The 27,679-nt window shown below is 46.0% G+C and overlaps 2 protein-coding genes across 7 annotated transcripts in view; one reads left to right on the forward strand and one right to left on the reverse strand.

Annotated features, from left to right (window-relative positions):
* On the forward strand, positions 1–27,626 carry LGALS8 (galectin 8). 4 transcript variants are annotated; one of them, XM_070781770.1, is made up of 11 exons: positions 1–473; positions 2,944–3,088; positions 13,175–13,263; positions 14,154–14,364; positions 15,809–15,928; positions 16,847–16,903; positions 17,700–17,726; positions 17,849–17,971; positions 18,469–18,557; positions 19,452–19,617; positions 22,423–27,626. In XM_070781770.1, the coding sequence occupies exons 2-11, from the start codon at positions 3,047–3,049 to the stop codon at positions 22,570–22,572; spliced, it is 1,074 nt and encodes a 357-aa protein (XP_070637871.1). In that variant the 5' UTR covers positions 1–473; positions 2,944–3,046; the 3' UTR covers positions 22,573–27,626. The 4 variants fall into 4 exon arrangements, with proteins under 4 accessions (XP_070637871.1, XP_070637874.1, XP_070637872.1 ...); XM_070781771.1 differs by lacking the exon at positions 1–473 and adding an exon at positions 537–557; XM_070781772.1 differs by lacking the exon at positions 1–473 and adding an exon at positions 646–764.
* The window catches only part of HEATR1 (HEAT repeat containing 1), a 50,838-nt gene continuing 48,514 nt past the window's right edge, over positions 25,356–27,679 (reverse strand). For all 3 annotated transcript variants that reach the window (XM_070781769.1, XM_070781767.1, XM_070781768.1), the window contains exons 44-45: positions 26,624–26,732; positions 25,356–25,653 (exon numbers count right to left, since the gene is read on the reverse strand). In XM_070781769.1, the coding sequence (XP_070637870.1) occupies positions 25,565–25,653; positions 26,624–26,732 (198 nt within the window). In that variant the 3' untranslated portion in view covers positions 25,356–25,564. The remainder of the gene's footprint in view (positions 25,654–26,623; positions 26,733–27,679) is intronic.

The raw sequence follows: 27,679 nt of genomic DNA on the forward strand, positions 1-27,679 counted from the left end.
CCGCGTGGAGGGGGCTTTCGCCGGGTCCAGGGAGGCCTGTGCGGCGTCCACACCGGAGCTGGAGGCCGCGGACACGCAGGCGGAGGGAGCAGGTGGTCTCTCTGCCGCACTTCCCGGCCCCAGTCCCGACTGCAGGCAAGAGTCTGGGAATTTTGTAAACACACTCAGCCCCCTCCCTCTCTGCCGTCCCGCTGCAAGCCGGTCGCGCTCCGTGTCCCCAGGCTGTGCAGGAGGCCCAGCCCGGTGGCGGGCAGCATTGAGGCCGGGCCGCCAACCCAGCGGAGCCGGGAGCGCGACCCGGACACAGACGCAAAGCCGACGGCGACGCCCGGGGCGCTCGAAGCGGGAAGTGGCGGCGGATTGACTCCTCTCGCTTCCGGTCGCCGCCCGCGCGCGCCCGGCCGGGAACGCGGACGACGCGCCGCTGCGGACCGACAGCTTCCAACGCTCAGCGCTGAGACGCCAGTCCCGGGGTGAGTCGTCGGGGGGCTGTCGCCGCGGTGGGTGCGCCGGCCGAGCAGGGGGCCGGGCGTTTTTGGCCCTGCGTCAGTCAGAAGGTGGGGCTGGCTCCCGTCTCCCCGTCTCGCGTGTTGTCACCGCGGAGGACCCGGCTGGCGGCGGGCACTGCCCGGCGCGCGGCGCCCCAGGGATGAGTCGCGGCCCCGGGGCCCCCGGCGCTGGCCCCGCTGCTGACCACCCCCTCCTTCGGGGCTGCCTTCGCACCATTGACCTCCCTGCCTGGGGCCGAGCGCCGCCTTCACTCGGTGGGATCGCGGTCGTTTCCTTCCCAGTGTTTTAAATGACGGGCTCTTCAAGTTGAATGGCAGACCTCCTTGGTCCTCCCGGACTCTGAACACTCTTTTTGTGAGATGCAGAGTCATTGACTGTAGGATTAAACGTTAGGGAAACGCAAGTCCTTTAACTGCTTCAGCATCATGATGGCTTCTTGGGATGCGAACCAAGTGTTAATTAATTAGAGCAGGACTCGTGCCTGTGGGTGTTTCCGGGAATGATTGGTTTCACACGGGCCTATGGCTTAAATTGGATCACTCTCTGGTCGCAAGAAAATTCTGAATGTGGCCGTGGAAACTCTGTATCCTTTCTTTTTTGGTCTTCTTGATACTTCCCGAGTTTGATGGTGCAAAACAAAAAGTTTTGAGATTTTTGACTAACGTAGCAAGTTAATAGATTGCGGTCACATTTATAAGCCAAGAAGGATACAGTTTTGTTTTGTTTTTTTTTTGCCAACTTTATTGGGGTATATGTGACAAACAGAAATTGTATATATTTAGGGCATAAAACTTGATGTTTTGATTACACCCGCTTATTTCTTACAGCTCTTTGATCAGAAATTAGAGGGACCAGGATGAGTGTTACTAGCTAAGTTAGGTGATTAGGGTGTCACAAGATAAGTGTGGGTGTTTGCAGTTTGAGCTCTATTCTCTCGGGAATAGCCCACTTCCAGGATACTTGAGTTTGTTTTCGGAGTTTCTTTCTTACAGTTTCCTTGTGTGCCCACCTACACTCCCTCTCAAATGCCAGCAATCATGTGTTGAATTCTCATGCTTCACATCTCTGATTTCTTTTTCTACCACATCTCTCTGGCTTCCTTCTTTATTAAGGGCTCATGTAATTACATGGGGCCCACTAGATAATCTGAGAAGGCAATGGCACCCCACTCCAGTACTCTTGCCTGGAAAATCCCATGGACGGAGGAGCCTGGTGGGCTGCAGTCCATGGGATCGCTAAGAGTGGGACACGACTGAGTGACTTCACTTTCACTTTCCACTTTCATGTGTTGGAGAAGGAAATGGCAACCCACTCCAGTATTCTTGCCTGGAGAATCCCAGGGTCGGGGGAGCCTGGTGGGCTGCGGTCTATGGGGTCGCACAGAGTCGGACACGACTGAAGCGACTTAGCAGCAGCAGCAGCAGCAGCAGCACTAGATAATGGAGGACAATCTCCTTGTCTTGACATCAGCTGATTTGTAACTGTAATTTCACCTACAAAATCCCTCTTGCTGTGATTTAACATAACCACTCAGTTTGTTACATCCAGCGTTGGAAATGCAGGTTTTTTTCTTAATAGATTCAAAGTGATAGATGTGATCAGTGTGTATTGCCCTTTGGTATGATGATAGAATTAGTGGAGGTAAAATGTCAGAAGCTTTAGTTTTGTTTCTCTTTTAGTTCTTTGTCTTCAGGTCTTCCCTGGAGCTGTTAAATGTAGTACTGATGGGTCCTTTTATCTTGAAAACTGTTGCTGATCCTCCACACCCCACTTTTTTTCTAAGCCACAGGGAAGTTAATATTTGAGGCACTGGATTTTTTTTTTTCTTTCAACTTGTTTAATTTGGAGGAGGAAGAGCATTCCCTTCTACTAATAACAATATATAAAACTTCTAAAGCATGTGCTATTCCATTGTTTTATTTATTCATTTAATCCGTAGAATAAACCTGTGAGGTGAACACTATTATTATTCTCATTGTACAGATGAGAAAGTTTAAGTGAATATCTCTGATGATTTATAGGGGTATTTCCTACCATTTGGTTTAGTGTTTTAATAATAAGTTTTCGTGTTTTTTTTTGGCCGTGCTGCACAGCTTGTGGGGTCCCAGTTCCTTGACCAGGGATTGAACCTGGGCCACAGCAGTAAAAGCCACTAGCCACTGGGAACTCCCAGTAATAAGTATTTCTAATAAAGTTTGCAAGTTAGAAATGTTCTACAGATATATTTTTTAAATATAATATGTCCTGTCCTCATAATACAAAATTATTTAGTAGAGTACATTTGATAAGAGTTGGAGTCAGATCTTTGGTTGTAATAGCATCCTGTTATTTGATAAATATCAGTAAAATCATTGATATATTTTAAAATAGTTATAATATGAAGAAAAATGGTGTATGCTTATTTTTCTTTCCGTCTCTTTTGATTTTACATAGGGCACGTGCCTCGGCTTCAATCTGGGAATTCTTTAAGTGAAACGTATTTAAAATCTTAGACCATACCTGGAAGAGAGCCCAGTCAACAATAAGGTGGAAGAGAATGATGTCCTTAAACAATCTGCAGAATGTCATCTATAACCCGGTAACTGATCTCCACAATCACTTTTTGCCTGTGGCAGTGTTGAGAGCAAGTCCAAAGAGTAATATCAGATTGGCTGGAAAGTTAGTTCAGGTTTTTCAATAACATCTTACGGGAAAACTCAAATGAAGTTTTTGGCCAACCCAATAATAACCTGGGAGATAGTGGAGGACAGAGGAGCCTGGCATGCTGCAGTGTAAAGAATCAGGACACGACTTAGCGAATGAACAACAACAAATAATTACTCATTGCAGGGGGTGGGTGGGGGCAGAAGTGAAGTTCAGTAAACATAAACGGAGCAGCTGCTATGTGATGGAACTGCAGTGGGTGCTGACTCAAAGCCATTTCCAGCCCTTGCAGCCCCACAGATGCTTAAATTCAATATTCAGCTCTCCTCTCAGTACCCACAATTCGGCATCTGGGAATTCAGCCAATCGCCAATAGATAGTACGTATTTACTGAAAAAAAAAAAAAAAAAAATCCAAGTGTAAGTGGATTCAGACCTGCGCAGTTCAAACCTGTGTAGTTCAAAGGTCAGCTGTACGGGGTGATGAGACATGCTGTGAATAAAGAACATGGAGGAAGAGCGATGGAAAAACCACTCTGATCGTGGTGGGAAGAAGGCTTAGACCATCATAAGATGTAATTTCCAGAGGGAATGGATTTCTTTCTGTACACGTTTTCATTTTCTTTTTTTAACTAGACCTGTTCGTGAGAAGTTCATTTCTCAGCTTTCCCTCTGCCTTTCAAATCCCGCTTGTTACTTGAGCAGGGGAATGTTCAAAGCCAGTGGTGAGGTGGAGAAGGAGAAAAACTAAAGTCTTGTGTGAACCTCAGGCCAGTTCTGGAACCCGTGAATATAATTGCTAGAATTTCAGTAATGAACTGGTTTCAGTTCCTGTGGTGGGAGAATCTTTAGAAATGTCTAGTTTCTATATGTCTGAAACTGAATCTTGAATTTACATCCAAGACAGAGTTGCTGCTTGTTTGGTTTGCTTTTGTTTTTTTTTTTGTTTTTTTTTGGTAAACCCTCTGTAGGAGACTCCTGGTAAGAGTCCTTCAGGTAAGGCCTTCAGCCAGTCTTATTAGTGTAAGTGAGTTCAGTTTTTTGTTATTTTCTTTGTAGCTCTAGCTCTTTTTTTCCCCCTAACGTTTACTGTCATTGTGTAAGAATGAGGTACAACCACCATATAAAGCAAAGTCAGTTTTGGAAGAAATAGCCTTCATTTCTAGTAGGTTTAAAAACTACTTAAGTAGTTTTTAAGGAACACTTCAAGGAACTTGAAGTCAGCTAGACATTTTAAAAGATTTTGTGCATCTCAAGGATTAAAAACATCTCAAAGTTGTAGACTTAACTTTCTGCAAAGATTGAAAGAAAAAAAGAAATATTCTCCCTGTCAAGGGGAACCGAAATGTAACCCTTGCTCAAGCCAGGAGGGGTGGATGGTCGGGTTAATGTTCAGCTCTGCCCTGCATCACAGAGACACCTTATTTGAGTGTTATTTAGAAAACAGTTTTATAACCTGAGATCTTCGCCTGTCTTGATACTAGCACACTGATGTTTGCTGTGGTTTCTGGGGTTAGCACCGTCAACTGCAGAGTTGAAACAAAAATCAGCTGACGTTTCATTACCTGAGGACAGGGCACTTGGAACAGATGCTGCATTCAGGACTCCTGGTGCCGTTCTGAGAATGGTTCATGACAGCATGTTTCCAGAGTAGATATCTTCCTGCATTCTGGGTATTTCCTTAGTGATCAGTTCACTCAACTGGCAAGTGTTTATGGAGTTTCTGCTATACTCTTCATTAAGCTTGTGAAGACAGAACTGCCATCTTTCTATTTTTATCTCTTTACATTTCTAACATTTTGGTCCACGTGTATTATCTCTTATATGTTAAATTTCAGTTCCTACTGATACGAATTCTATTCATTCACATCAGTAAAGAAACATAGAGTTAGTTTTAAGGCATTTCTTATTTTGAGAGCATGAAGTACAGAATGTGTCAATTATAAAACTGAAGCTTCTTTCAAAATTATTTTTTAATGCATAATGTCTTTTTGAATAATATATTGGTTTGGCCCAAAAGTTCATTCAGGTTTTTCCGTCATGTTATGGAGAAACCCAAATGAACATTTTGGCCACCACACTTGTCTGCATGGTTTGCTTGATTGTATAATTTCAAAAGTATAACTATTTCAACAATATATTCCAAATACGGAAGCAAACTGGATTGCCTTGAGGATGTCGAGTAGCCTTCACAAGGGCTTTGTCTTGGTTTGGGGCAGCTGTCACCAGCTAAAACAGTATAATTAAAATCAGTTCAATAAAAATGACTTAAAATATATTTAAAAATTATGGTAGACAAATTCTGTTCATATTCACTCTTGGAAAAGATTAAGTCAGTTGTATAACTGGCCTGTATAATTTTTTTCCTATTTAGTATATTTCATCGACAAGTTCAATTGATAGAATTCCAAGACTTAAGAAAGTTCGGCTCACTTTTCTTTCCACTCAAATTGAGTGACTAATTTGGAAGACAGTATCTTCATACCAGAAGTTCCTTCAGTGAAATCTCTTGTTTGGCAACTCAATAATCTGCTTAAATATTTTATTATTGTTGTTTATAGAGGTCTTAGGATGTGATCAGGTGTGAGTTGAGAAGTTATTTAGAAATTAATCCATTTGGTTCTCGCTTTTAGTTAACAAGCCATTTGCTAATATTAATCCCACCCTGAAAAGCTCATGATTCCAATTTCCTTAGGAACCTTACTTCCACATTGATTCTTTTTTCCTTAGTATTCTAAGGACCTCCCTTTCTACCTTGCAGTTTAACCTTAAAACACAAAACGATAAAAATGTCTTTTTAAAAATCTCTGAAGATCCTTCCTATTTGTTCCCTTGTTCTTTTGCTAACTTCCTTCCTGAGACAGTCGATTTCTGCTCTATTGATTTCTGCACCATGACTCTGCATTTTGATCTTTTTTTTCTGAATCCTAATTTTTTGAAATTCCAAGTTGATATTGGCATATTGGTGATTTACAGGGTTGTGTTAGTTTCAGGTGTATAGCACAGTGATTCAGTTACAAATATACGCATATCCATTCTTTTTCAGATTCTTTTCCCATGTAGCTAATCACAGAGTACCGAGTAGAGTTCCCTGTGCTATATAGTAGGTCCTTATTGATTATCCATTTTGTAAGTAGTAGTGTGTGTATGTTAATCCCAAGCTCCTAATTTATTCCTCCCTGCCCTCTTGTGTTTTTACCCGTAGTTTCATTTCTTTCTTGTCTTTTTACCACTCTCGTCTTCAGTGTCTCTCTTTATTTCTTTGCTGTCTTTTCAGTTCATTCAGTCGTGTGCAGCTCTTTGTGACCCCATGGACTGCAGCACGCCAGGCTTCCCTGTCCATCACCAACTCCCTAAGCTTGCTCAAACTCATGTCCATCGAGTCGGTGATGCCATCCAGCCATCTCATCCTCTGTCGTCCCCTTCTGCCTTCAGTCTTTCCCAGCATCACGGTCTTTTCCAGTCAATTGTTTGTATCAGGTGGCCAAGTATTGGAGTTTCAGCTTCAGCATCAGTCCTTGCAATAAATACTCAGCACTGATTTCCTTTAGGATTGACTGGTTTGATCTCAGGGACTTCTCCATAGCTCAGATGGTAAAGAGTCTGCCTGCAATACAGGGAACCTGGGTTCAATCCCTGGGTCAGGAAGATCCTCTGGAGAAGGAAATGGCAACCCACTCCAGTATTCTTGCCGAGAGAATTCCATGGACAGGGGAGCCCGGCAGGCTACAGTCCATGGGGTCACAAAGAATTGGACACAACTAAACAACTGACACACAGTTTGATCTCCTTTCTGTCCAAGGGACTCTCGAGTCTTCTCTAACACCACAGTTCTAAAGCATCAATTCTTTGGCCCTCAGCTTTCTTTACGGTCCAACTCTCACATCCATACATGACCACTAAAACCATAGCTTTGATTAGGCGGACCTTTGTTGGCAAAGTAATGTCTCTGCTTTTTAATATGCTGTCCAATTTGTCATAGCCTTTCTTCCAAGGAGCAAGTGTCTTTTACTTTCATGGCTGCAGTCACCATCTGCAGTGATTTTGGAGCCCAAGAAAAGAAAGTCTGTCACTGTTTCTGTTGTTTCCCCGTCTGTTTGCCATAAAGTGATGGGACCGGATGCGTGGTCTTTGTTTTTTGAATATTGAGTTTTTCACTTTTCTCTTTCACTTTCATCAAGAGGCTCTTTAGTTCCTCTTCACTTTCTGCCATAAGGGTGTCATCTGCATATCTGAAGTTATTGACATTTCTCCCTGAAATCTTGATTCCAGCCTGTGCTTCATCTATTTCTGTGTTGACTGATCACCTTTTGAATATGTGTGCAGTTTGTATATTGTTCTGTGACCTCCAGCTCACTTAGATGCCCTGCCAGCCCTTCAGGACTGTGAGTTCAAAACAAAACTCCCATCTTCTTTCCAAACCAGTTTCCCTTTTGTGGATCCATTTCTTTCAGTGTCCTTCCATGCTGCCAAGCCCCCAACAGTTTGAAGTTAATCTGTCTTCAAAATTTTAAATTCATTTATCCCAAATTCAAATGACTTTTCCTTATTATTATGTTAAAAATACAAAGAAAAGATATGTACAATGTTTTTAAAATTCAAGCAGTATTTCAGGATTTCATTAAAACATAAATTTTCCTTCTACCTTGGTGCTCATTTACCCTCCCTAAAGGTAACTTTTCTACCAGGTTTTTGTATATCCTTCCTGAGACTGTATGTGAATATCCAAGAGAGAACATATGTTGTGTGTATCACCTTTTGTATACTGTTTCTTTACATGCATGTATCATATTGGATAAGCTGTGCTATACTGTGCTTTATTCCATTTAACACATTTTGGAGGTGTCAGCATAGAGTTTCCTCACTTATTTTAGTGGCTGCGTAATTTGCCCACTGTGTGGATGTACTGTGACTTATTTAACCAGCCCCCTGTTAAAGGGCTAGATCTATTTATGATTTTCCAGGGCTGTAGTGTACATCCTTGGAGGTGCAAATTTGTGTACATGTGCTAGTATTTTACAAGAGAAATCTATAAAAGTGGAATCACTGTGTCAGAGAGTATGATATCCATTTCATTATCTTTTGGTGGAGGCAGGAGTGAGGTCTTCCTTATTTTTCCATGTTAGAGACATCCCCTTTTTGAAATTGACTTCTTTGACATGACTGCCCTGCTCTGTTAGATCCTTCTTTCTTCTTTCTTTTCTCACTCCCTGCATTGAAGTCTCCCACATACCCTCAGTTGTAATGATTCACCAGCTCAGTCATGCCCGTGGCTGTGATGTGTCCCAGTGAAAGGATGGAGAGCAAGAACCACAAAGGGAAGAGGCACACGGGGCCAAGTCCAGGGGATCAGAACAGGATTTCAAGGGTATCCTGCCAGTGCTGTCACAGGGGATGGAGTTAAATCTCCCAGCAGCTAGCTGTGACCGTGTGAGATATTCTCTACTAGGGAAGCTCATTAGAGACTCACCACCTGTGGTCTTTATTGAGAGATGTTGTGTAGATAGCATCTGCCTGCTGCTGCTGCTGCTAAGTCGTGTCAGTCGTGTCCGACTCTGTGCGACCCCATAGACAGCAGCCCATCAGGCTCCCCCGTCCCTGGGATTCTCCAGGCAAGAACACCGGAGTGGGTTGCCATTTCCTTCTCCAGTGCATGAACGTGAAAAGTGAAAGTGAAGTCACTCAGTTGTTTCCTACTCTCAGCGACCCCATGGACTGCAGCCTACCAGGCTCCTCCATCCATGGGATTTTCCAGGCAAGAGTACTGGAGTTGGGTGCCGTTGCCTTCTCCGTAGCATCTGCCTAGGAGGTACCAAAACTCCAGACTCCCAGCAGGAAAGCAGGTGTTCAGCATAAATCATGTTTGCACAAACAGTTGAGGTGGGTAACCCCCCCTTCTCAGTTAGGGTGGTGGGTGCTCTCCCTAAATTCACGTTTCTTGGAAGGAAGCCTTTCAAAGCCAGCAGCCAGGTCTGCTGTGTTGACACTGCACAGCCCGTAACTGACCACCATTGAGACTTTGCTCCTGACTTCCTCTCTCAGTTTGTCTAGTATCTCTCATTCCATTAAGTCATCATCTCTTCTCTGACTGCTGAGTCTTGGCCATTCCCTTAATCTTGGTCCTGAGTCTCCCACTCCTTTCAGTGTATTTCCCCTTAGATGTCTTGCCAACCTTTCACACTAAGGGTGTTCACAGCTAAAGTCGTCATCTTCCTTCTGAAATTTGTTTCTTCCACAGTTTTACCATTTTAGGTGGGGGCCCCACGTAGACAGTTTTCTTTGATATAGCTCAGTGTTTATCTTCTCCCACCCCCACCCCCTCAGCGTCTGCTGCCATCAGCGTGGATCAGGCTCTTATCTCTCTATGCCAGGCTTACTTGCTGCCAGGCGGCCTCCCCGATGTTCCCCGGCCCACTGGATTGTTGTTCCCAATCCCACTTTTGTCTTGTTAGTCTAAAGTCCGCCTCTAACTCTGTCTTTAGCTGCTCCCTTACTGTTTACTGTCTCCCAGATAAGTTTTGTCTTTCCCTGCCTCTCTGCCTTCGTAGCTGGACATTTCTACCTGAACTGGCTTCCTTCTCCTTTCTGCCTAACTATACTTTTTCCCCAGGTCACATCATACCTCATTCATCAGCTGTGGCCACCTCAGTTACAGCTCTCTATATATTTTTCTGAAGCATTTATTCAACACTTCCTTCCTGCCCCATTTTTGGGAAGATGCGGACTTGGCCAGGGCTGATAGTTGCAAAAACAGAAGCCAGCTGCTAATTTGAGCAGAAAAGGAATTTATTAAGTGATGTCAGCAGGCTGGACCAAAGAACCAGGCTTGTCACTGATGTCATCATAGACAGCAGCCCAAACCGGGCTCAGGGCTGTTGCCCGCAGCGGACCAACCGTCCTCTGTGCCCTGGCGGCGCCGCCGGCGCCTCTGCTGCCCCCCTCGGCCCGAGTGAGCACTGCAGGATTCTGGCTGCTGCTTGTCATGACGTCCAGCTTAGAGTCTGAACTGGGGGTGCTGACGGACAGATCTGCATCATATGCCTTCATCACAGTTTGGATGAGGGCTCATGTTCATAAGATAGAGGGTTTCCCAGCTGGAAGGAGGTTCTGATTCAAACAGCTGGACAGAGTGTCAGGTTTCCACTAATCATCTTTTGGAGGGTATCTGACTTCTTCCCAGCTGTATCATCAGCTCCTCCTGGATGGACGGAACTCATACTTCTTTCCAGCTGCAGGCTGCCTGACCCAACCCTGGTGTAGAGCAGACATCTGATGAATGACATAAAAGGCAAAGCAGTATGAATCCGCTGGATGTTCAGGCAGGTTAATGCCAAACCTGACTAAGGCTTAAGTTTATGACACTGTCTCCAGTGTGTTCAGGTCTGTGTTGTATTGTTTTATGTAAATTATTTGTGAAACATCAAAGCCTCAAAGCTTGGAATTGCCTTGAAAACAGCACCCTTCTCCCTTTCCACAGGAGCCTATTTGTGAGGGAGTAAGTGGGCTGAGGGGCTTTTGTTTCCTTCATATGGTCCAAAAAAGTTGAGTATTGCTGATGGCTCAGCAGGTAAAGAATCCGCCTGCAATGCAGGAGACCCTGGTTCATTTCCTGGGTCGGGAAGATCCCCTGGAGGAGGAAATGGCAACCCACTCCAGTATTCTTGCCTGGAAAATCCCATGGACAGAGGAGCCTGGTAGGCTACAGTCCATGGGGTCACAAGGAGTCAGACATGACAGAGCAGCAGCAGCAGTGGTATTAATATAAATTAGGGTGCATTCCTAAGTAGAAAGCATTAATATGGAAAACAAACAGCAAATGGCCCAAATTTATAGCACAGTTGTTTCTCAGACTGATACAATAAAAAATTTGTGGTAATAAACATTATAAATGCTTATTATATAAATCTGGAAAATATACAAATATATAAAGAAGAAAATTAAAATCTCATTCCTCAAGAAAAGCGTTGTAACAGTTTTGGCTTACTTCTTTAGTGTTTTCTCTTTCCTTTTTGATGTTTATTATTAACTTGGTTGAGACCACACTGTATGGAGTTTTGTAGGCTACTTTCTCACTGATAATTATTTCACTAACAGTTCTGTGTTATTAAATATTCTGCATAAATATAAGTTGTGCTCAGTTGCTAGTCATGTCCAACTTTTTGGACTGTAGCCTGTCAGGCTCCTCTGTATTCTCCAGGCAAGAATACTGAGGTGGGTTGCCATTTCCTACTCCAGGGAATCTTCTGGACCCAGGGATCATACCTGCATCTCTTGTGTCTCCTGCATTGGCAGGTGGATTCTTTACCACTGAGCCACCTGGGAAGCCCAAATATAAGTTGAAAATATAAAAAAAAATTGAAGTTACAAAAACGGTTCTCATTTTATTAAAAGATATACATCATGAAAGATGCTGCTGTTTATTCTTGCCTGTGGCCAAGAGACTTCCACGTTCTCTATACACAGAAACCATCCAGTCTGATGTGTGGCTGTGGCCATGCTCTACACATCTGTTATATTTTTCCTTTTCTGGTTTGATGCCCCGTTCATCTCCCCCACGCTGCCCCCAGCAATGGCTGTGACACCAGATGGTCACTGGCTTTGGTGATTTCTTGTGCTACTGCTTAAGGCAGCAACACTCTGTTCAGCAGCTGTTTAGTTGCCACGCCTGTCAGAACCCAGTTTCCAGAATGGTGAGAGCTCATTCATTCACCAAGTGATTGTTGATCATCGCCTGACCTCTGTCCTGGGGGTGTAAAGATGATGGCTAGGTCCTGCCCCATGCAGCTCAAAATCTAGGCATATGTTTGCACAGGAACAGAGTAATGAGTACCATGATGACCCTCAGAGGGGGCTGACTCAGTTGGCCCAGGGAGTCTGGAAAAAGCTTCACACAGAAGATTGTGTTTGAGATGGGATTATACGGCCTCTTTTGTTTCATTTCTTACTTCTTGACAGTCAAAGCTACCTTGATCAATTTTAGCATAGATGTCATAACCCAGGTGAGCTCGGTATGCTGGTATGCTGGCATCTGGCCTGCTTGTCTTGGTCGGTCAGAGGCTGCAGATGGAAGTGGGATGTGGTTGGGGTGCAGGAGATGCAGCCACATAACCAGTGGTCAGGGAGGATGGTGGAGCCACCCAGGGGAGGGGAGTGAGAAGATCTGATCATGTGTCAGGCCCCAGACAAAAATGCTGGGTTCCAGGTAAGGAAGGGGCAGGTGGGAGACCCGAATCCTGTGTGGGAACCCCTGTCAGGGCCCAGGCCTGCACCCTGGACCAGGTGAGGTCTGTAGATGCCATGTCTTGAGAGACCCACAGGCACCCTGAGTGCATCCTTCTGACCGTGCAGGTCTCTGGTTCCCATGGGGGGTGTGGTGTGGAAGCCCAGTGGGTAAGGTAAGGCACCCAGTCCCAGGTATGGTAGAGCGGCTTAGTGGAGTGCTCTCTGCAGGCAGTGCGTGCTTGTCATTGTCTTCTTCAGCGCTAGAGTAGGGCCTGGCCTGGCCTACATCATGTTGGGATCATCCCTGGAACCTTAGGAAAAACAGAGGGGCAAGGTGTGGCATTTCATACAACCCTTTGCCAGATATTCCCAGGTGGCTCAAGTGGTAAAGAATCCGCCTGCCAAGGCAGGAGACTCAAGAGATGTGGGTTCAGTCCCTGGGTTGGGAAGATCCCTGGAGGAGGAAATGGCAACCCACTCCAGTATTCTTGTCTGGAGAAACCCATGGACACAAAGCCTGGTGGGCTACAGTCCATGGGGCCACAAAGAGGCGGACACACTGAGCATGAACACACACTCCAGCCAGATAAAAAGTACTGGAAATAGTATGTGTCTGTTTCTACAGAATCCAGAGTGGTTTGCAGGTGTCCTGCTGTCTCTAAGCTACGTTGTTCCTGCTCAGCTGTTTGAATGTTGAGGACTTGGAAAAATGCTAGGGTCTGAGCAAATTCATGTGCAGCCTTTAAGAGTGTAGTCCTTTGATTTTGTAAGTGACCATTTGTTAAAATTATTTTTCCTAGGTCATCCCCTATGTTGGGACCATTTCTGAGCAGTTGGAGCCGGGAACGTTGATTGTACTACGTGGGCATGTTCCTAGTGACTCGGACAGGTAAAGTCATTGTGTTAGATGAGAACACAAGTAAAGTGCGTCTTTGTGATTGTGGGACAACAGCAAATAATGTAGGAGAGACCATCTGGATACTTGAGGCTGATTTTGCTTTTACAGCAGCCTTGGCCAAGGTGCTGAGGAAACTGGAATGAAAAACTGAAATACAGGTGATTTGGATTTTTTATTGCTGTGAGTCTGACTTTAGTGTGCAGAATTAGAAACATAGCTAGTGGAGGGAATTGTGGTCAGATGACAAGGACGTGGCCTAGTTACAGTGTAACTTTCGCACAGCATCTCTTCAGACCTGTCCAGGTGGTTTTATCTAATGCTTGCCTTGGGCACAAAGTCTGGATGAGCAGTATCAGCTGGAGTTGGACTTGGCTCTGTATGACTGACGCCCGAGTAACAGTGGTTTAAATAAGAGGCGAATGTGATGTCTAAAGGGGACAGCCCAGACGGCTGAAGGCCGTGCCATCGAGCTGGCAGAGGTGGGAGCCCCTTCCTGCTCGCACCCGCTGTCCCAGGGTGATGTCTTCTTTCTCACGGTTCCTGGAAGCTGCGGCTCTGGTCCTCACGTTGTGTTTCTGTAGCTGCCTGGGTCCATATGTGGTTTTTGGGGGGAAGATTTGGGGTGGACAGAAGACAGATGTCAACTGACTGTTGAGGCTGTTTCCTGTAGTTTTCCGTGAATTCTTCCCTTCCACCCCGTTGGCAGAGCTTGGGACTCCTGGGTCAGCCCTCCTGCAGGGAGGCTGGGAAATTTGGTGCTTATTCTGGGCCGTTCCGGCCCCCTGGTGGGTGAGCAGCGGAGTGGACGGGGGTCAGCAGGCCTGGGTTTCCACGCGGCCGCCTTCCTGAGCCCCCACGTGGCCCGTCTCTTCCCTCCACAGGTTCCAGGTGGACCTGCAGTGTGGCAGCAGCGTGAAACCCCGAGCTGATGTGGCCTTCCATTTCAATCCACGCTTCAAAAGGGCCAACTGCGTTGTCTGCAACACTCTGAGAAATGAGAAGTGGGGCTGGGAGGAGATCACCTACGACATGCCTTTCAAGAAAGAGAAGTCATTCGAGATCGTGATCATGGTCCTGAAAGAGAAGTTCCAGGCAGGTTTTGGAGGGTGGAGGTTGACTCCTCACTCATGACAGTGAGCATGAGGGAAGCCCTTCACACACGTGAACTCGCCCATACATCTCCTAAATCCAGAGGAAGGGTTTGGCTTTATAACTCTCCTCAGAAGTAGGGCACGGCGGGTACCTTCCCTTGAGGTGGGCACAGCCTGGCTCCTGTGTCCCTGCTCATGTCACCATGCAGGTCCAGTGTGACTGGATCTTTGCTGGATTGTTCTCCTTGCAGGACTGAGTTCGTTCTGAACTGGCTCAGGCTTACACTGATGATGAAGAGTTAACTGCAGGCACTAGAACCCTGAGTGTGGGGGAGTCTGAACTGACAGACACATGGGATCCTGTCGTTGGGGCCAGGGGGGTTGTTCAGTTCCGTCCTGTGCTGCCTCGTCCCGTAGGATCCAGAGATTCTAATCAGAGGAGATCTTAGAAAGCCCACGTATCGTCAGGACTGCTGAGCACTTTATCCCTAGTGTGTGCAGAGGTGGAATGTGGTCCCGAGGCTGCTCCAGCCTGTGGAGCCTCCCAGAGCAGAGACTTGACGGCACAGAGGGAAACATTCCACCCGAGGTGCAGACCCCTCTGACCTTCAGAGCCTGCTCCCACCATCCCTCCTCCCCAAAACCTCCCCCTCCCCCCACCCCTCCCTCTTCTGGCTGTTGGAGTCCTTGCGTCTGTATCATTTTTTTTTAACGCCTGTCTGTACTGTTGTGCTTTGGTTTTTTTTCCTGCCTGCCTTTTGCCTTCCATTGGGATTTGCAGCTCCCTGGGGTCTGAGACCATACTGTGTTCTGCGTGTCTTCCTGACACTCCGTACACGTGTACTGGCATCTGGGAGGGAGGAAGAAGGAGCCCGGAGCACTGGTGCCCTCTCGGTCAGGCACTGGGCTGGAGTCTCACGAGAGGGACGGGGTCATCTCCTCCCAACAGCAGCGTCTGGAGGGCGCATGCTTCCTGCTCACAGATAGGAATTTCAGAGAACTTGGGTCATTTGCCTGGGTTCATTCATTCAGCAAATTACCCAAATGTGTGTGGAGCACCTGCCTTGTGCGGGGTGGTCTCCAGAGTCTGGTCCTCAGGACAGCAGGGTGATGAGGTCGTGGGGCAGGTCTCTGCCAGGGCTCATGGGCACCCAGGGTGTCTCATGTACAGGCCTGCTACACATGGGGATGTGGTCGTGTGTTCACCGATGTGTGATCCATCTGGAGAGAGTGTCCCTGGTGCTCAGTCAGAGGAAGAACTCAGAGGAAGTTAAGAGTGCTGTCTGCTCTGGTTGCTTTCATCACAGTTTGGTCAGACGTGTCATGGGGAGACCTGTGGGAAAAAGTCTCAAAATCTGAGTCAGCAGATTTAAACTTGGATAAATTAATAAAATTCATTTATTAACTGCTTTATTGGAGGGGGCTGTTGTCTTCTGTTTGTTCAGGTGGCTGTCAATGGAAAGCATACCCTGCTGTATGCCCACAGGATCAGCCCAGAGAGGATCGACACGCTGGGCATTTACGGCAAAGTCATCATTCACTCTGTGGGCTTCAGCTTCAGCTCGGTGAGAGCCCTTCCATAGGGGGCGGGGGGGAGGGTGGTCTGGGGGTCTTCTTTGGTGACATTTTCTGATGAAATGGTAGGAAACATCTTTAACTAACATCATCTGTTGAGATGAAAACAGTGTAAGTATATCCCTCACTAGTGTGTTAATTTCTTAGAAGTAAATATTCGGACTGCTGCTGCTAAGTCGCTTCAGTCATGTCTGACTCTGTGCGACCCCATAGACGGCAGCCCACCAGGCTCCTTTGTCCCTGGGATTCTCCAGGCAAGAACAGTGGAGTGGGTTGCCATTTCCTTCTCCAACGCATGAAAGTGAAAAGGGAAAGTGAAGTCGCTCAGTCGTGTCCGACTCTTAGCGACCCCATGGACTACAGCCTACCAGGCTCCTCCGTCCACGGGATTTTCCAGGCAAGAGTACTGGAGTGGGGTGCCATTGCCTTCTCCAAAATATTCGGACTAGTAGAATGCTAATCATTGACTAGAGCTTTATTGCCTGTAGATCTCAAATCTAGCATGGTTCTAACAAAAAACCCAAAGTGATAACCATGCAACAACCAACCAACCTTTTATAGCTGGAGTGGGGGTATATTTCCTTGACGTGGGAGTACTGTGGAGTAGTTCTCTCTAAAACTGTTTCCCAGCAGTGGGATGTCCAGTTGAAATTGCTAACCTGCCCTCCACAAACAGTAAAACAAATTACAGTCTCGAGACTCTGATTCATTCACTCAGTCTTCACACTTGTTCTTACCTCTGTAGCTTTTGTCAGTTTGGTAGTAGGAGAAGGATGCTGATGTTCCTGCCTTTTTGGATATTTGCATATTTTCCATGTTTAGTACCATTTATGATTTTTTTGATATGTCAAGAAGATTATATTTACAATTCTGATGGATGTTAAACATTAATCTGAACTTTTTTTCAGGATTTAGGAAGTACCCAAGGATCTACTCTGGAACCAACAGGGATAAGTAAAGAAAATGTAAATATTAAATCTCTTAAAGTTTAAAAATGTCTAAAAATGTCTTTTTTAGTTGCCATGTAAATTTGGTGGCAGGCAGGCTGAGTTTTTTTTAAGTTATGTTTTTAATATGAAAACTTACATTTTTAATATGAAAACATGTTTTTAATGTGAAAACTTACATTTTTAATAATATGCTGGAAGTTGAAAATTGAGGCATATACTTCAGGGTGCCGGTTGCATTAAGTTTTGCTGTTTAAACTCTGATCTGACCACTCCCCACCAATCTCATGTACAAAAAACTTTCTTAACTGCCGAGTAGGGCTGGCAGGAGGTGTTTATACCTAGTGAGCACAACCAGTGCATCAGTAAACAACTTCCACGTTTCCACTTGTTCCCCATGGAAACAAGTGCAGTTCAGACCTTTTAGCTGTTATTAGTGGAGAAAAGTGAGGTCTTAACTGATCTCAGCATGTTCATAAGCAGACTCTAATCTCAGCATCTGGGGAGCACCCTGGAAAGAAGTAAAACATGTTTGACCCCGTGTGTGGCCTTTGGAGAATGCTTAGCTCACGGTGGAGGTTACAGAATTCAGACGATGAACTGGACAGGCAGACTGTCCGCAGCCTGCGTGGCAATCTGCAGCTCCCTGCATGTGTTCAGAAGGCACTGGCACCTACATGTCCCCTGCCCAGTGCTGGGCAGGCCCTGCTGTCCCAGGCTCTGAGTCGTACAGCCAGGAACATCTGATTGCTCATGTTATACCGTTTATTTCTTGCCTGTCACACATTCTCCTTTTGTCTTTCTTTTTCAATAGGTACAAAAGTCTGGCGGGTCACAGCTTGTAAGTATTTTTGCTAAATAACATGTGGAACCTTTTTATAAGAGTGTCCAGGAAATGAAGTTTAAACCTTGGAAGACAGCTTCACTTATTCCATACCTTACTGCAGAACTGTTTCCCTACAGCCTAGTAATAGAGGAGACATTTCTAAAATCGTCCCCAGAACTGTCTACTCCAAGAGCAAAGCTTCGCCGGCCAATCACACTTTGACTTGCGCCAAAATACTACCTACCAACTGTTTGTCAAAGGTTTGAAGAGCCAAAATTTTCCTAATTCTGTGTAACGAGTTAAGTTTTAGTTAGCTGGTTGTGTAATCTCCACCCTCAGTCCAGGCCCGAAGCAGCCACTTGGCGCTGGCATTGTGTGTCATGGACGGAGAGCAGGTCCCTGAGCCCCGAGTGTGTTTTTGTAACTGCCCCGGCCTCGGCCGCCTCCCCTCCAGGCTGGACACAGAGCACACGCCAGACCCCAGCCGAGGTGACTTCTCAGAGGGAGTGTCACTCGGAGGCTCAGGGCCCTCCCCACATCCGTTCACTTCATGGTCTGAAACAGCCTCATGGAGAGTCTGCTGGGAGCCGGCACAGTGCTGACGGCCGGGGACCCCCGTGGGACCAAGGCAGACTCATCTGTCCCTTCACGGGGGTCACAGGGTCACGGCCTTTAAACATGTCCCGGTGTCTTCAGGCAGTTCTCCCACAAGATCTCTTTCTGAGGTTGCCTGGCACTGACTGGGGTTTCTTTGCAGACTCTGCCGTTCGTAGCAAGGTTGAACTCCTCCATGGGCCCTGGACGGACCATCGTCATAAAAGGAGAAGTAAATACAAACGCCAAAGGGTCAGTACCGTTAAGTGACCTTGAAAGTGCGGATGCGGCTGTGCGTCTCTTACCCTGTCACGGCAGTCTCGTGAGGTGCAAGTCGGGCTAGCGTCATAAGCTTCATTTGAAAAATAAGACGGTTAAAGCCAGAGGCAGTTAGACTGCTAAGGACAAAGTTGGTGGCAGAGCCCTAGGCTTTTTGTGGCTAGACAGGAGGGTGGCTTTTTGTCCACAAGGCACGCCCTCGCCTTGAACTGCAGGGCAGCCTACGAGAGCAGATCAGTTCTGTCAGGACTCCTCTTGTCATGGACTTACAAATTCCTACTCTTACAATCTTTTCCAGAGATGTGCAGAGTTCTGAAAGTTTGAAGTGCGAGCTATTTTCCCAGGTTGCACTAGTGGTAAAGAACCCGCCTGCCAGTGCCGGCAGCACAAGGCTCAGGCTCAGTCCCTGGGTTGGGAAGATTCCCTGCAAAAGGAAACGGCAACTTGCTCCAGTATTCTTGCCTGGAGAATCCCATGGACAGAGGAGCCTGGCGGGCTGCAGTCCAAGGGGTTACAAAGAGTCAGACGCGACTGAGCACACACAGTACCCTTTGAAGAACAGAATACTTGTAAATGTTGAGAGAGCTTCTGCTTTGGAGGGACCCTATTCCAGTGACAGATGTGATCCTTCGGGTCACTTATTCTAACCCAGTAATTTTTTCCCAGTCAGATCTATAAACACTGATTTTTAAGCTTTCCATATTTTCATTTTGCAAATAACATACTTATACCAATGGTATACTGACTCACAATTTTAAACATCACCTTCGGTGGCATTCCTGGGTCTTTGAGTTTAATCCTTATTGTTAAAACGGCACCCCTCTCTTTTCCTTGGCTAATTAATTTTTTCTTTAATTCTCTCAAAAGCTTTACTGTTGATCTGCTGTCAGGAAAATCCAAGGATATTGCTCTCCACTTGAACCCACGCCTGAATGTGAAAGCATTTGTAAGAAATTCTTTTCTTCAGGAGGCCTGGGGAGAAGAAGAGAGAAATATTACCTGTTTCCCTTTTAGTCCTGGGATGTACTTTGAGGTGAGATGATTATCTTCTTTGAAAACAGTACAGGAAAAAGAATCCTGGGGGTAGGGGTAGGATAAATTGTCCATCCTGGGCTTCCCTCATAGCTCAGTTGGTAAGACTCCACCTGCAATGCAGGAGACCCTAGTTCAATTCCTGGGTCGGGAAGATACATTGGAGAAGGGATAGGCTACCCACTCTTGTCTTCTTGGGATTCCCTGGTGGCTGAGCTGGTAAAGAATCCTTCTGCAATGTGGGAGACCTGGTTTCAATCCCTGGGTTGGAAAGATCCCCTGGAAAAGGGACAGGCTACCCACTCCAGTATTCTGGCCTAGAAAATTCCATGGACTGATAGTCCATGGGGCCAAAAAAAGTCGGACACGACTGAGTGACTTTCACTATTTAAATCAAGTACAGCTTAATATGGGGAGCTTGTGTGTGGTTTTGTTTAGCTGGAGACTGTTATTTTGAATGCCATTTTGTAACATAGGTAATCAGCACAAACGGCCAAGCCAGTCGAGTGCCACATTATTTACACTGGAATTATCCAATGTTTGTTTTCATGATGACAGTTTCTGTGTAGCCCCTATTAGTTAATAGGAATTTTAACAGGAACCTGGTCTCAGGGCTGAGTAACATGTTGAACCCTAAGTGACCACGAGGACATGGGAGCCGAGACTCCTTGCCCTGTCGCCTTGGTGACATGCAGCTGAGGTGGCAGCACTTTCTAAAGCGATCCTGCTTGTGTGCCTTCAGAGAAAGACACATTTAGACCACCAGGACTTGAAGGCGTGTAGTCCTGAGCCCCCAGAGGTGGAGTATCACAGCACAGCCTTTCCCCAGGTGTGCTTCCAGGCTGCTGAGCCCAGTCTCCTCGATGTGTCGGATACCACGTGGTCGGCTGGGTACCCTCACTAGCTCACGTGACTGACTCCTCATGTGGTCGCTGAGGGTCACTGATTTTGGTCATGCCTCCGCATTTTAAATTGTCACGTGCTGTAGACAATTGGAGCTTGCCAGACTCCTCAGAGTTGGTGAAAGCATGAACGTCAGGCTGAATAAAAGGTGGCAATTTGACACTAGTTTTATTAATAAGTTCCAGTCTAAGGCATGCCCTGGTGTGTGTGGAGTAACAGACAGAAATGAGCCAAGCACAGGCTCCTGAAAGTGATGGATACTGGTTTGGGATTCAGAAGGATGTGGGTACACTGCATTTTTCAGATGTTGCGGACATATGGACAAGTCGCTGGAGGTGGGAAGCGCGGCCCCAGGGTTGCTCACTTGGCAGGTGTCGGCGTGTGGGTGACGTGGGTTCCCTGAAGGAGCGGTGGGCGCTCTGGAAGAAGGTCGAGGATTGTGTCTGATGACTGGGAACTGGTGTCTTCTTTTTTGACCCGTTTGAGCCCCAAGTTTGGGAGTACTGCATTAGTATGAAAGAGGACAATAATAAATTCTCTTAAATAGTCTTTTCCTGGTCTTCTACTTCAGGAAGGGGAATTGACGTCATGTTGGATCATTGTGGTTTTTCGTGGGGCTAATTTTTTTCATTTTAAAAATGTCTTTCGGTTCTTTAACTTTATCTGTGAGCTCTTGTTTTTTATAAATTCAGTTGGCACAGTACCGTGTCCAGCAGGCTGTGGGCCACTTATCTCCCATTGTTAACATGCTGGCTCTCCACTTGCTCTGATGTCCCATAGAAACTTTTCACAGTGTCTGCCTAACACCAGCCTGTTTTCCCTTCTGAGCTTGTTGGGGTGGTGTGTCCTCTGTTCTGTGGACATTGTTAAATGTTCACCAGAGAAGTCTTTCTGCCTGGTTCAAACTGGGGTTTCCAGCGTTGTGGCACAGGACCCCCAGTCACGGATAGCTCCCCCAGTTCTCTGCATCACCCTTCTGCCTTCATCTGTGTCAGTTACTGCTGTTTTCCGTGGGATTTCCGCCTTACTAATCTCCCCCAGCAGTCATTTCTACTAGTTGTATCAAAAGAAAAGACACTCAGTTTGCTGCTTTGAGGATCCAGACTTTGTGCCTCTGTCTGCCTCTGGGGCAGAGGCAGGGCGCGAGGGGAGAGCGTGGACTCGCCCTGCTGGGCTGTTCAGTGAGGGTGGAGACGGGGTGGAGTGAGTGGCTGGACTGGCACGGGGGATGGTAGCAGGGAATAGGTTGAGGTGGACGAGAGATTTAAAAGGACTGCAGATTCTTCTGTTAACTCTGAAGGGCTAACACCAGTGATGACTCTGAACTGCATCTCTGCCAGAATGCAGAGGTTCATAGAACAAGGAGCTTTGACCAGCGTTACAGAAACAGTGTGCTGAGTGGGGGTGGGAATCAGAGTCACCAGGCAGCTGTGCAGTCCCCTCCAGCTGCCCTAACCCTCTGGGATTTAGTATTTTCTGAGCTGCCCCAAACCCAAGTTTGAGGCAGAGAAGTGAGGACCGAAGCCCCTGGGTTCCTAGCCCATGGCAAGAAGCAGCTCTCTCTCCTTCAATTGAGTTCCCATGTGTCTTGAGGAAGGCGACTTCCCACTTCACTGAGAGCCGGGGCAGGAGTGGGTGCATGCGGGGCAGGAGCGGGGGACCGAGCGACCAGCGGGCCTCAGGCCATGGTGAGGTTCCAGGCACGTGAGAGCCACTTCCCTGAGTGGGACAAGGCAGAAAGTGCCACCACCAGATACGCATTCGTCAGAGCTTAGAAACCGTGGCAGGGTGTCAGCGCTGGCAGGCTGGGAGAAGAACTAAATGGTGTACTTTTTAACACTCTGTGTGCAAGACACAAAACCTTCTAAAGCCTGGGGAACCCTCGTGTGTGCTTTCCTTCCAGATGATAATTTACTGTGACGCCAGAGAATTCAAAGTCGCGGTGAATGGTGTCCACAGCCTGGAGTACAAGCACAGGTTTAAGGAGCTGAGTAAAGTCGACACGCTGGAGATCGATGGCGACATCCACTTACTGGAAGTGCGGAGCTGGTAGCCGACACGAGGGCTGTAAATGCTGAAATACAGCATGACCTCGGTAACACTGGCCTTGGTAAAATGCTTCTATCATGACATGCTTTCTATACATTGTTAAAGTCCTTAAGTCCCGCTGGGTGTCCTCAGTCCCTGCTGCGCGACTTGCCGAGCCGAGTGAGAAGACTGATGCCACAGTAGTCACAGCCATTACTGTAACAGGCTCTCCTGCTCTCCTCTGCACCTTGACTGCCTCTTGTAAACCTGCTTTGCATTCAGCAAGTATTTAGGAAGTGCCCACTGCAACAGAGAAAGCCAGCCTGCACTGAGCATTTATCTTTCCACGTGTACTGGGAGCCAGGGATACAGTGGGGCGCGTACATTCCCTGTTCTGCCAAGCTCTGGGCCACTGTTGCTCCTTCACGCACTGGACTCACCAGGGACTTAGAAGGATTATTCTATTAAGTCTCCTAAGGGCACAAATTTATAGGTGACACTTCCTCCAGTGCTGGCTCAGGGTTTGATTGTATCCCATAATTGGGAGGTTTGATGTTGATTTATGTCTGGAGATTTTCTTTAGCATGATAAATATCTAGCTCTGCGAGCTGGAAGCATTACCAAATGATTAACACTTTGAACTCTAAACACAGCACAATGATAAAGGCAAAAAGCAAAGCAAAACTGAACCAAATGGTGTTGAAATTAACTTGACGTCAGTCTCAAGGCCACTGATTTCTGTACCAGTAAATGCATATTTTAGAATATTGGAGTTTCGAGTGAGCCAGAGGTCTCCTATGCACATACTCTACAGAGAGTGTAAGGTAGACAAGAGACGGTCTCAATCTGTAAAATGTCTGTGGGTAACAAAGCAGTGTCAAGATCAGATTTAATGGCTGTTTATAAAGCAGGCCCCATCAGTAAACTGCAGCAGTCGAGACCAGTCAAGTGGAGAGGCGCTGGCATTCTGCCGCTGGTCAGCGCGACCAGCACTGCCTCCGCCGTCTGAAGACGGGTCCGTCATCGTTAGTGACGGAGATCAAAACGTTGTTCTGCTTTTAGTGATTAAAATCAGGACCTGTATCAGCAAGTTAAACTGTTGCATTTCTGTAATTTTTGTCTATTATTCTTTGAAGCAAGTTTGGCAGAAGTTCTTTGTAGAATTCTTACAGGTCAGATCTTGTTACAGGGAATTTCAGAAGTTTGTGAGTGGGGGAGGGAGAAAGCTAAATCCGTCGCATCATTTTATCATGTTAAATTGCTGGGCTGAATTCTGCCAGGATTTGGGGATATTTTCGTAACAGTTTGTGGTTAGATATTATTTGTATCCATATATTGCAGAAAATACTATTACCAATCTTACTCCTAAAGGTACTCAGTGTGGACGCTTTTAGCACTTAATTCTTTTCCATCTTTTCATGTTAATTTATTATGTGGAGTCTCACCAAACTCAAAAAAAAAAAAAAAAAATAGTGGAGGTAGGGATGTTGGGAAAGCTGTACAAGGCAAGAAGGGTCTAGACTCCCCAGGGTTATTTTTTTCCTTCAGAAAAGAACATCAGAGGGCCTGGCAGATGGCAGAAACTGTGGACCACTTAGAAGAAAAGAAAAGCCCCCTTACCTTGTTTTCTTTAATTCTTAACCACAGTACGTTTTCCTTTTATGTGGACAGTACTAAGAGTTCTTTGATAGAGTAAATATAAAATCTTAAGATCATTTGTAGAAAATAAGCTGTTACCATTTATTAATAAATCCTGTTGTGACATTTCTTAAAGAGAAATATGCACTCCTAGCAAGCTCTGTCTCCAGACGCAAACCAGCCTTCTGCTTGTCACAATTCCACACTAAATTTCTATATTAAATTAGATCAAGGGCTTTCAGACTTTAACAAAGCTATGGAACAGTTCTTAGATGCCTTAAAAATTTTAAAGGCATCAATTAATGTCTTCAACAAAATAAAGGCAGATTTAATTCTGCTTGAGTGTTCACTTTCTAGCTTCACCATGACATGGTGTAGAGAGAACGTTAAAGCTTTGAAAAAATTCTTTTACTTACTTTACTCCTCAGTTCTTGGTTAACTGCCAGTGGAAATGTGAGCACATCTAACTGGAGGGGCTCCTTCTTGCCACCGAGTGTTTCAAGGCCCTGGCTATTTGTAGGATCATTGGGTGTGGTGGTTCTGTAAACAGTCTATTGCCTCTACCACCCCACCCTACCCCCAAGAGACTGAAGGATAAAGGACAGTCCAGAGTAGAAGATGCATTCCAGAACGACCTGCTCTGTGGGGCACACACAAAAATTAAGACTGAAGTGTTATCCACCCAGAACGAAAAGTAAAAATCCAGTGGCTTCAGGGCTGAAAGCATTCTTGTTGGGTGCTAACTGTCATTTTCTTAAAGTAAAGAGCTGCTTTGAGTGAAATCCCTGACATGGATACCATGCAAAAGCTATTCCTTTACCACGAACATTCAGGTTTTATAGTCCAAATGCAGGTTAGCTTTGAATGCTAACATTAAACATGTATGTAGTGACAGTAACATCAATCAAGAGAGACTGTAATAGGTGCTGGGGCTTCCCCGATGGTTTATTGGTAAAAGAATCCACCTGTGATGCAGGAGACCTGGGTTTGATCCCCAGGCTTGGGGAGATCCCTTGCAGGAGAAAATGGCAACCCACTCCAGTATTCTTGCCTGAAGAATCCCATGGAAAGAGAAGCCTGACGAGCTACAGTCCAAAGGGTCCCAAAGACTGAGCAACTGAGCACACACTACACACATAGTCAATGCTGAAACAAACACAGCAGTCTGTATAAAAATACCACGTATCATTTACTCTCTGTAGATTCTGTACAACTGGCAGGAAAGGCTTCTGTGGTCGCATAGATCAGGAGGGAATTTTGTAAAGAAGTCCAAGTAGGGTTAAGGCACCAAAAGTAATATGGTCCTGAACACCCAGAATAAAGACATGAAAGAGCAGTCTGATCTCTGACCAGAGTACGAAACACCCGAACCCAGGGTTTCAGAAGTAGCTCTGGAGAGGCTCTCCCAGGATGGTCTCCAGCTGCTGGATGGTCTTCTGGCACTGGTGCTCTACCTCTTCACATTCATCTAAAAAAAAAAAAAAATCAGGTCAGTCTTCCTGCCTCGGTTCTCGTCAGCCTGGTCTGCACATCCTGCTCTCGCTGAGTCCCTGAGTCAGGAGAGAAGTGAGCACAGTGCTGAGGCAGAAGCCATCCTGAAGTCCCTCCTGCCTTTCTCCTTCCTGCCTGCCTCCCCTTCTTACGGTCTTAGACTAGGGAAGCAGACAAAGACCCCAAACAGTGGTGCACAAATGAACATTCCAGACACCTCGCAATGCTGCTCTGTTTAGTCATTCATACAGCCCCGCCTGCGGCGGTGGAACAAAGGCGCAGGCACCTGGCTGGGATGCGCAGTGAACGCCAGCGTGAAAGCATCAGTCCTTGCCTCCGCCACCCCTGCTCGTATCTGTACTACTTCCTGGGCTGCATGGTAGTACCATGCTCACTCTGCTCTGTGTGCAGAGCTGCACAAACCTGAACTTCAACCCCAGTTCCACCTGTCACACTTGTTATCAGATTAGTTAATCCTGTCAGAGCCTCTAGTTTTTTCCTTTATTTAAAAAAAAAAGGGCTAAGGGCATGTGCCTGGTGAGGATTAATGAGCTCATCCACACAGAGTACAGAGTAAGTGCGGGGCATTAACAGTGCTACTCCACTGTATCCTTAGTGGCACTGGATGTTTTGATATAATAACCCTGCATCTGTGGACCAAAATATTCAATCATAGTCATGTATGAGGTTAAAGCAAAACAACATTATAGTCTGTACCATCAGCAAAAAACACAAAGGTAAAGACAGTAAGATTATGCTGTAAACAAATCTCAAATGAGGAGGAGGTGTTTGCTTTCTAACTGTTCCCTCCACCCCACTCAAAACAGGAGCTCAGCCTCCAGGCAAAGTGCTGGAGCCAAGAGCTCATCACAGTTTCTCCAAATGCGCGTTCCCACTAGGCACATTCCTACAGAGGTTTAATTACTTCTTAGAAGTTTGGGAATTACCTTCCATCAATTCAGCTAAGAACGGAATGGATTCTGGTAACAAGACGATATAATTCTCTCTCAGTTTTTCAGCCAGTGCTAACACAGTTATCAGAGCAGCAAATCGAACCTGAAAAGATGAAGAATCATTGTTTAAAAACCAAAGAACTATTATAGCTCTGTTTGTTAATTTATGATCTAACTTGAGACATGCTCTGAATCTTAAACTGTTATTTCACTATCCATTCAAGCTTCATCTTAGCATACCAGTTCATTTAACAGTTTGAGATCTGTTTAATAACACTGGCAACCTTGTAAGTCACAGCCTTTCAATCTGTGTTCTAGTACTGCAGGCCTTTCATTTGAATGTTTTTTTTTTAATAACATTTTCCTTAAACAAAAACAGTAAAAAAAAAGCCACATGCAAATTGGAGTGTGTCATCAAATGTGACTGCACTGGAGCTGCTGGCTGGCCTGGCTGATGCCCACCTGGCGGGCGTGTGTCCCCAGCCACTGCAGGCAGGACTCCTGCCCTCAACCCCGACTGGGGTCACCATGTGGTGGGGTGAGGGGCTGCACCCTCCTCAGCCTGACCAGAAGACACTGACTGTGTCATAAATGTCCTAGTGTTGGAACTTAAAGATTGAAGTGCTGCTTACATGTCTTGTCTGTGACAAGGAACCCAAGCAGCTGTTTGCTTTGTTAGTCATTCACTCTGAAACAAAAGCCTTAGTCATTCACTCTGAAACAAAAGCCATCTTAGTCCTCTTTCTGGTTTGGGGTAATTTAAAGAATATCTGGATACAGCAAAGTGAGATGTTTAAAAAACATTTGTAACTGCCTATGTTCAATCAGGATTTTCCTGATCTGGTACAATCAAAACATGTTACAATAAATCTAATGCAGAAACTTTGTAAGAACCTACAATTTAAAATGTAGGGGTACACTGGAAGAGCCTCATGGTTTCCATTACTTCCAAAAAACTAAATGTTGTGAATTTCAACCAATAAATCTATTAATAAAATTCTGCTTCAGTCTGTTTTATCCACTGAAATTCCAGTGTCATAATCAGCTTGC

Source organism: Bos indicus, chromosome 28, assembly GCF_029378745.1.
Source record: "Bos indicus isolate NIAB-ARS_2022 breed Sahiwal x Tharparkar chromosome 28, NIAB-ARS_B.indTharparkar_mat_pri_1.0, whole genome shotgun sequence".
NCBI classification, from domain to species: Eukaryota; Metazoa; Chordata; class Mammalia; order Artiodactyla; family Bovidae; genus Bos; species Bos indicus.

Coding starts and splice junctions, on each gene's coding strand:
- LGALS8 (XM_070781770.1), top strand. CDS start 3,047: ATGATGTCCTTAAACAATCTGCAGAATGTCATCTATAACCCG. Junction 18,558..19,451: donor GTAAATACAAACGCCAAAGG/GTCAGTACCGTT, acceptor TTCTCTCAAAAG/CTTTACTGTTGATCTGCTGT. Junction 19,618..22,422: donor GTCCTGGGATGTACTTTGAG/GTGAGATGATTA, acceptor CTTTCCTTCCAG/ATGATAATTTACTGTGACGC.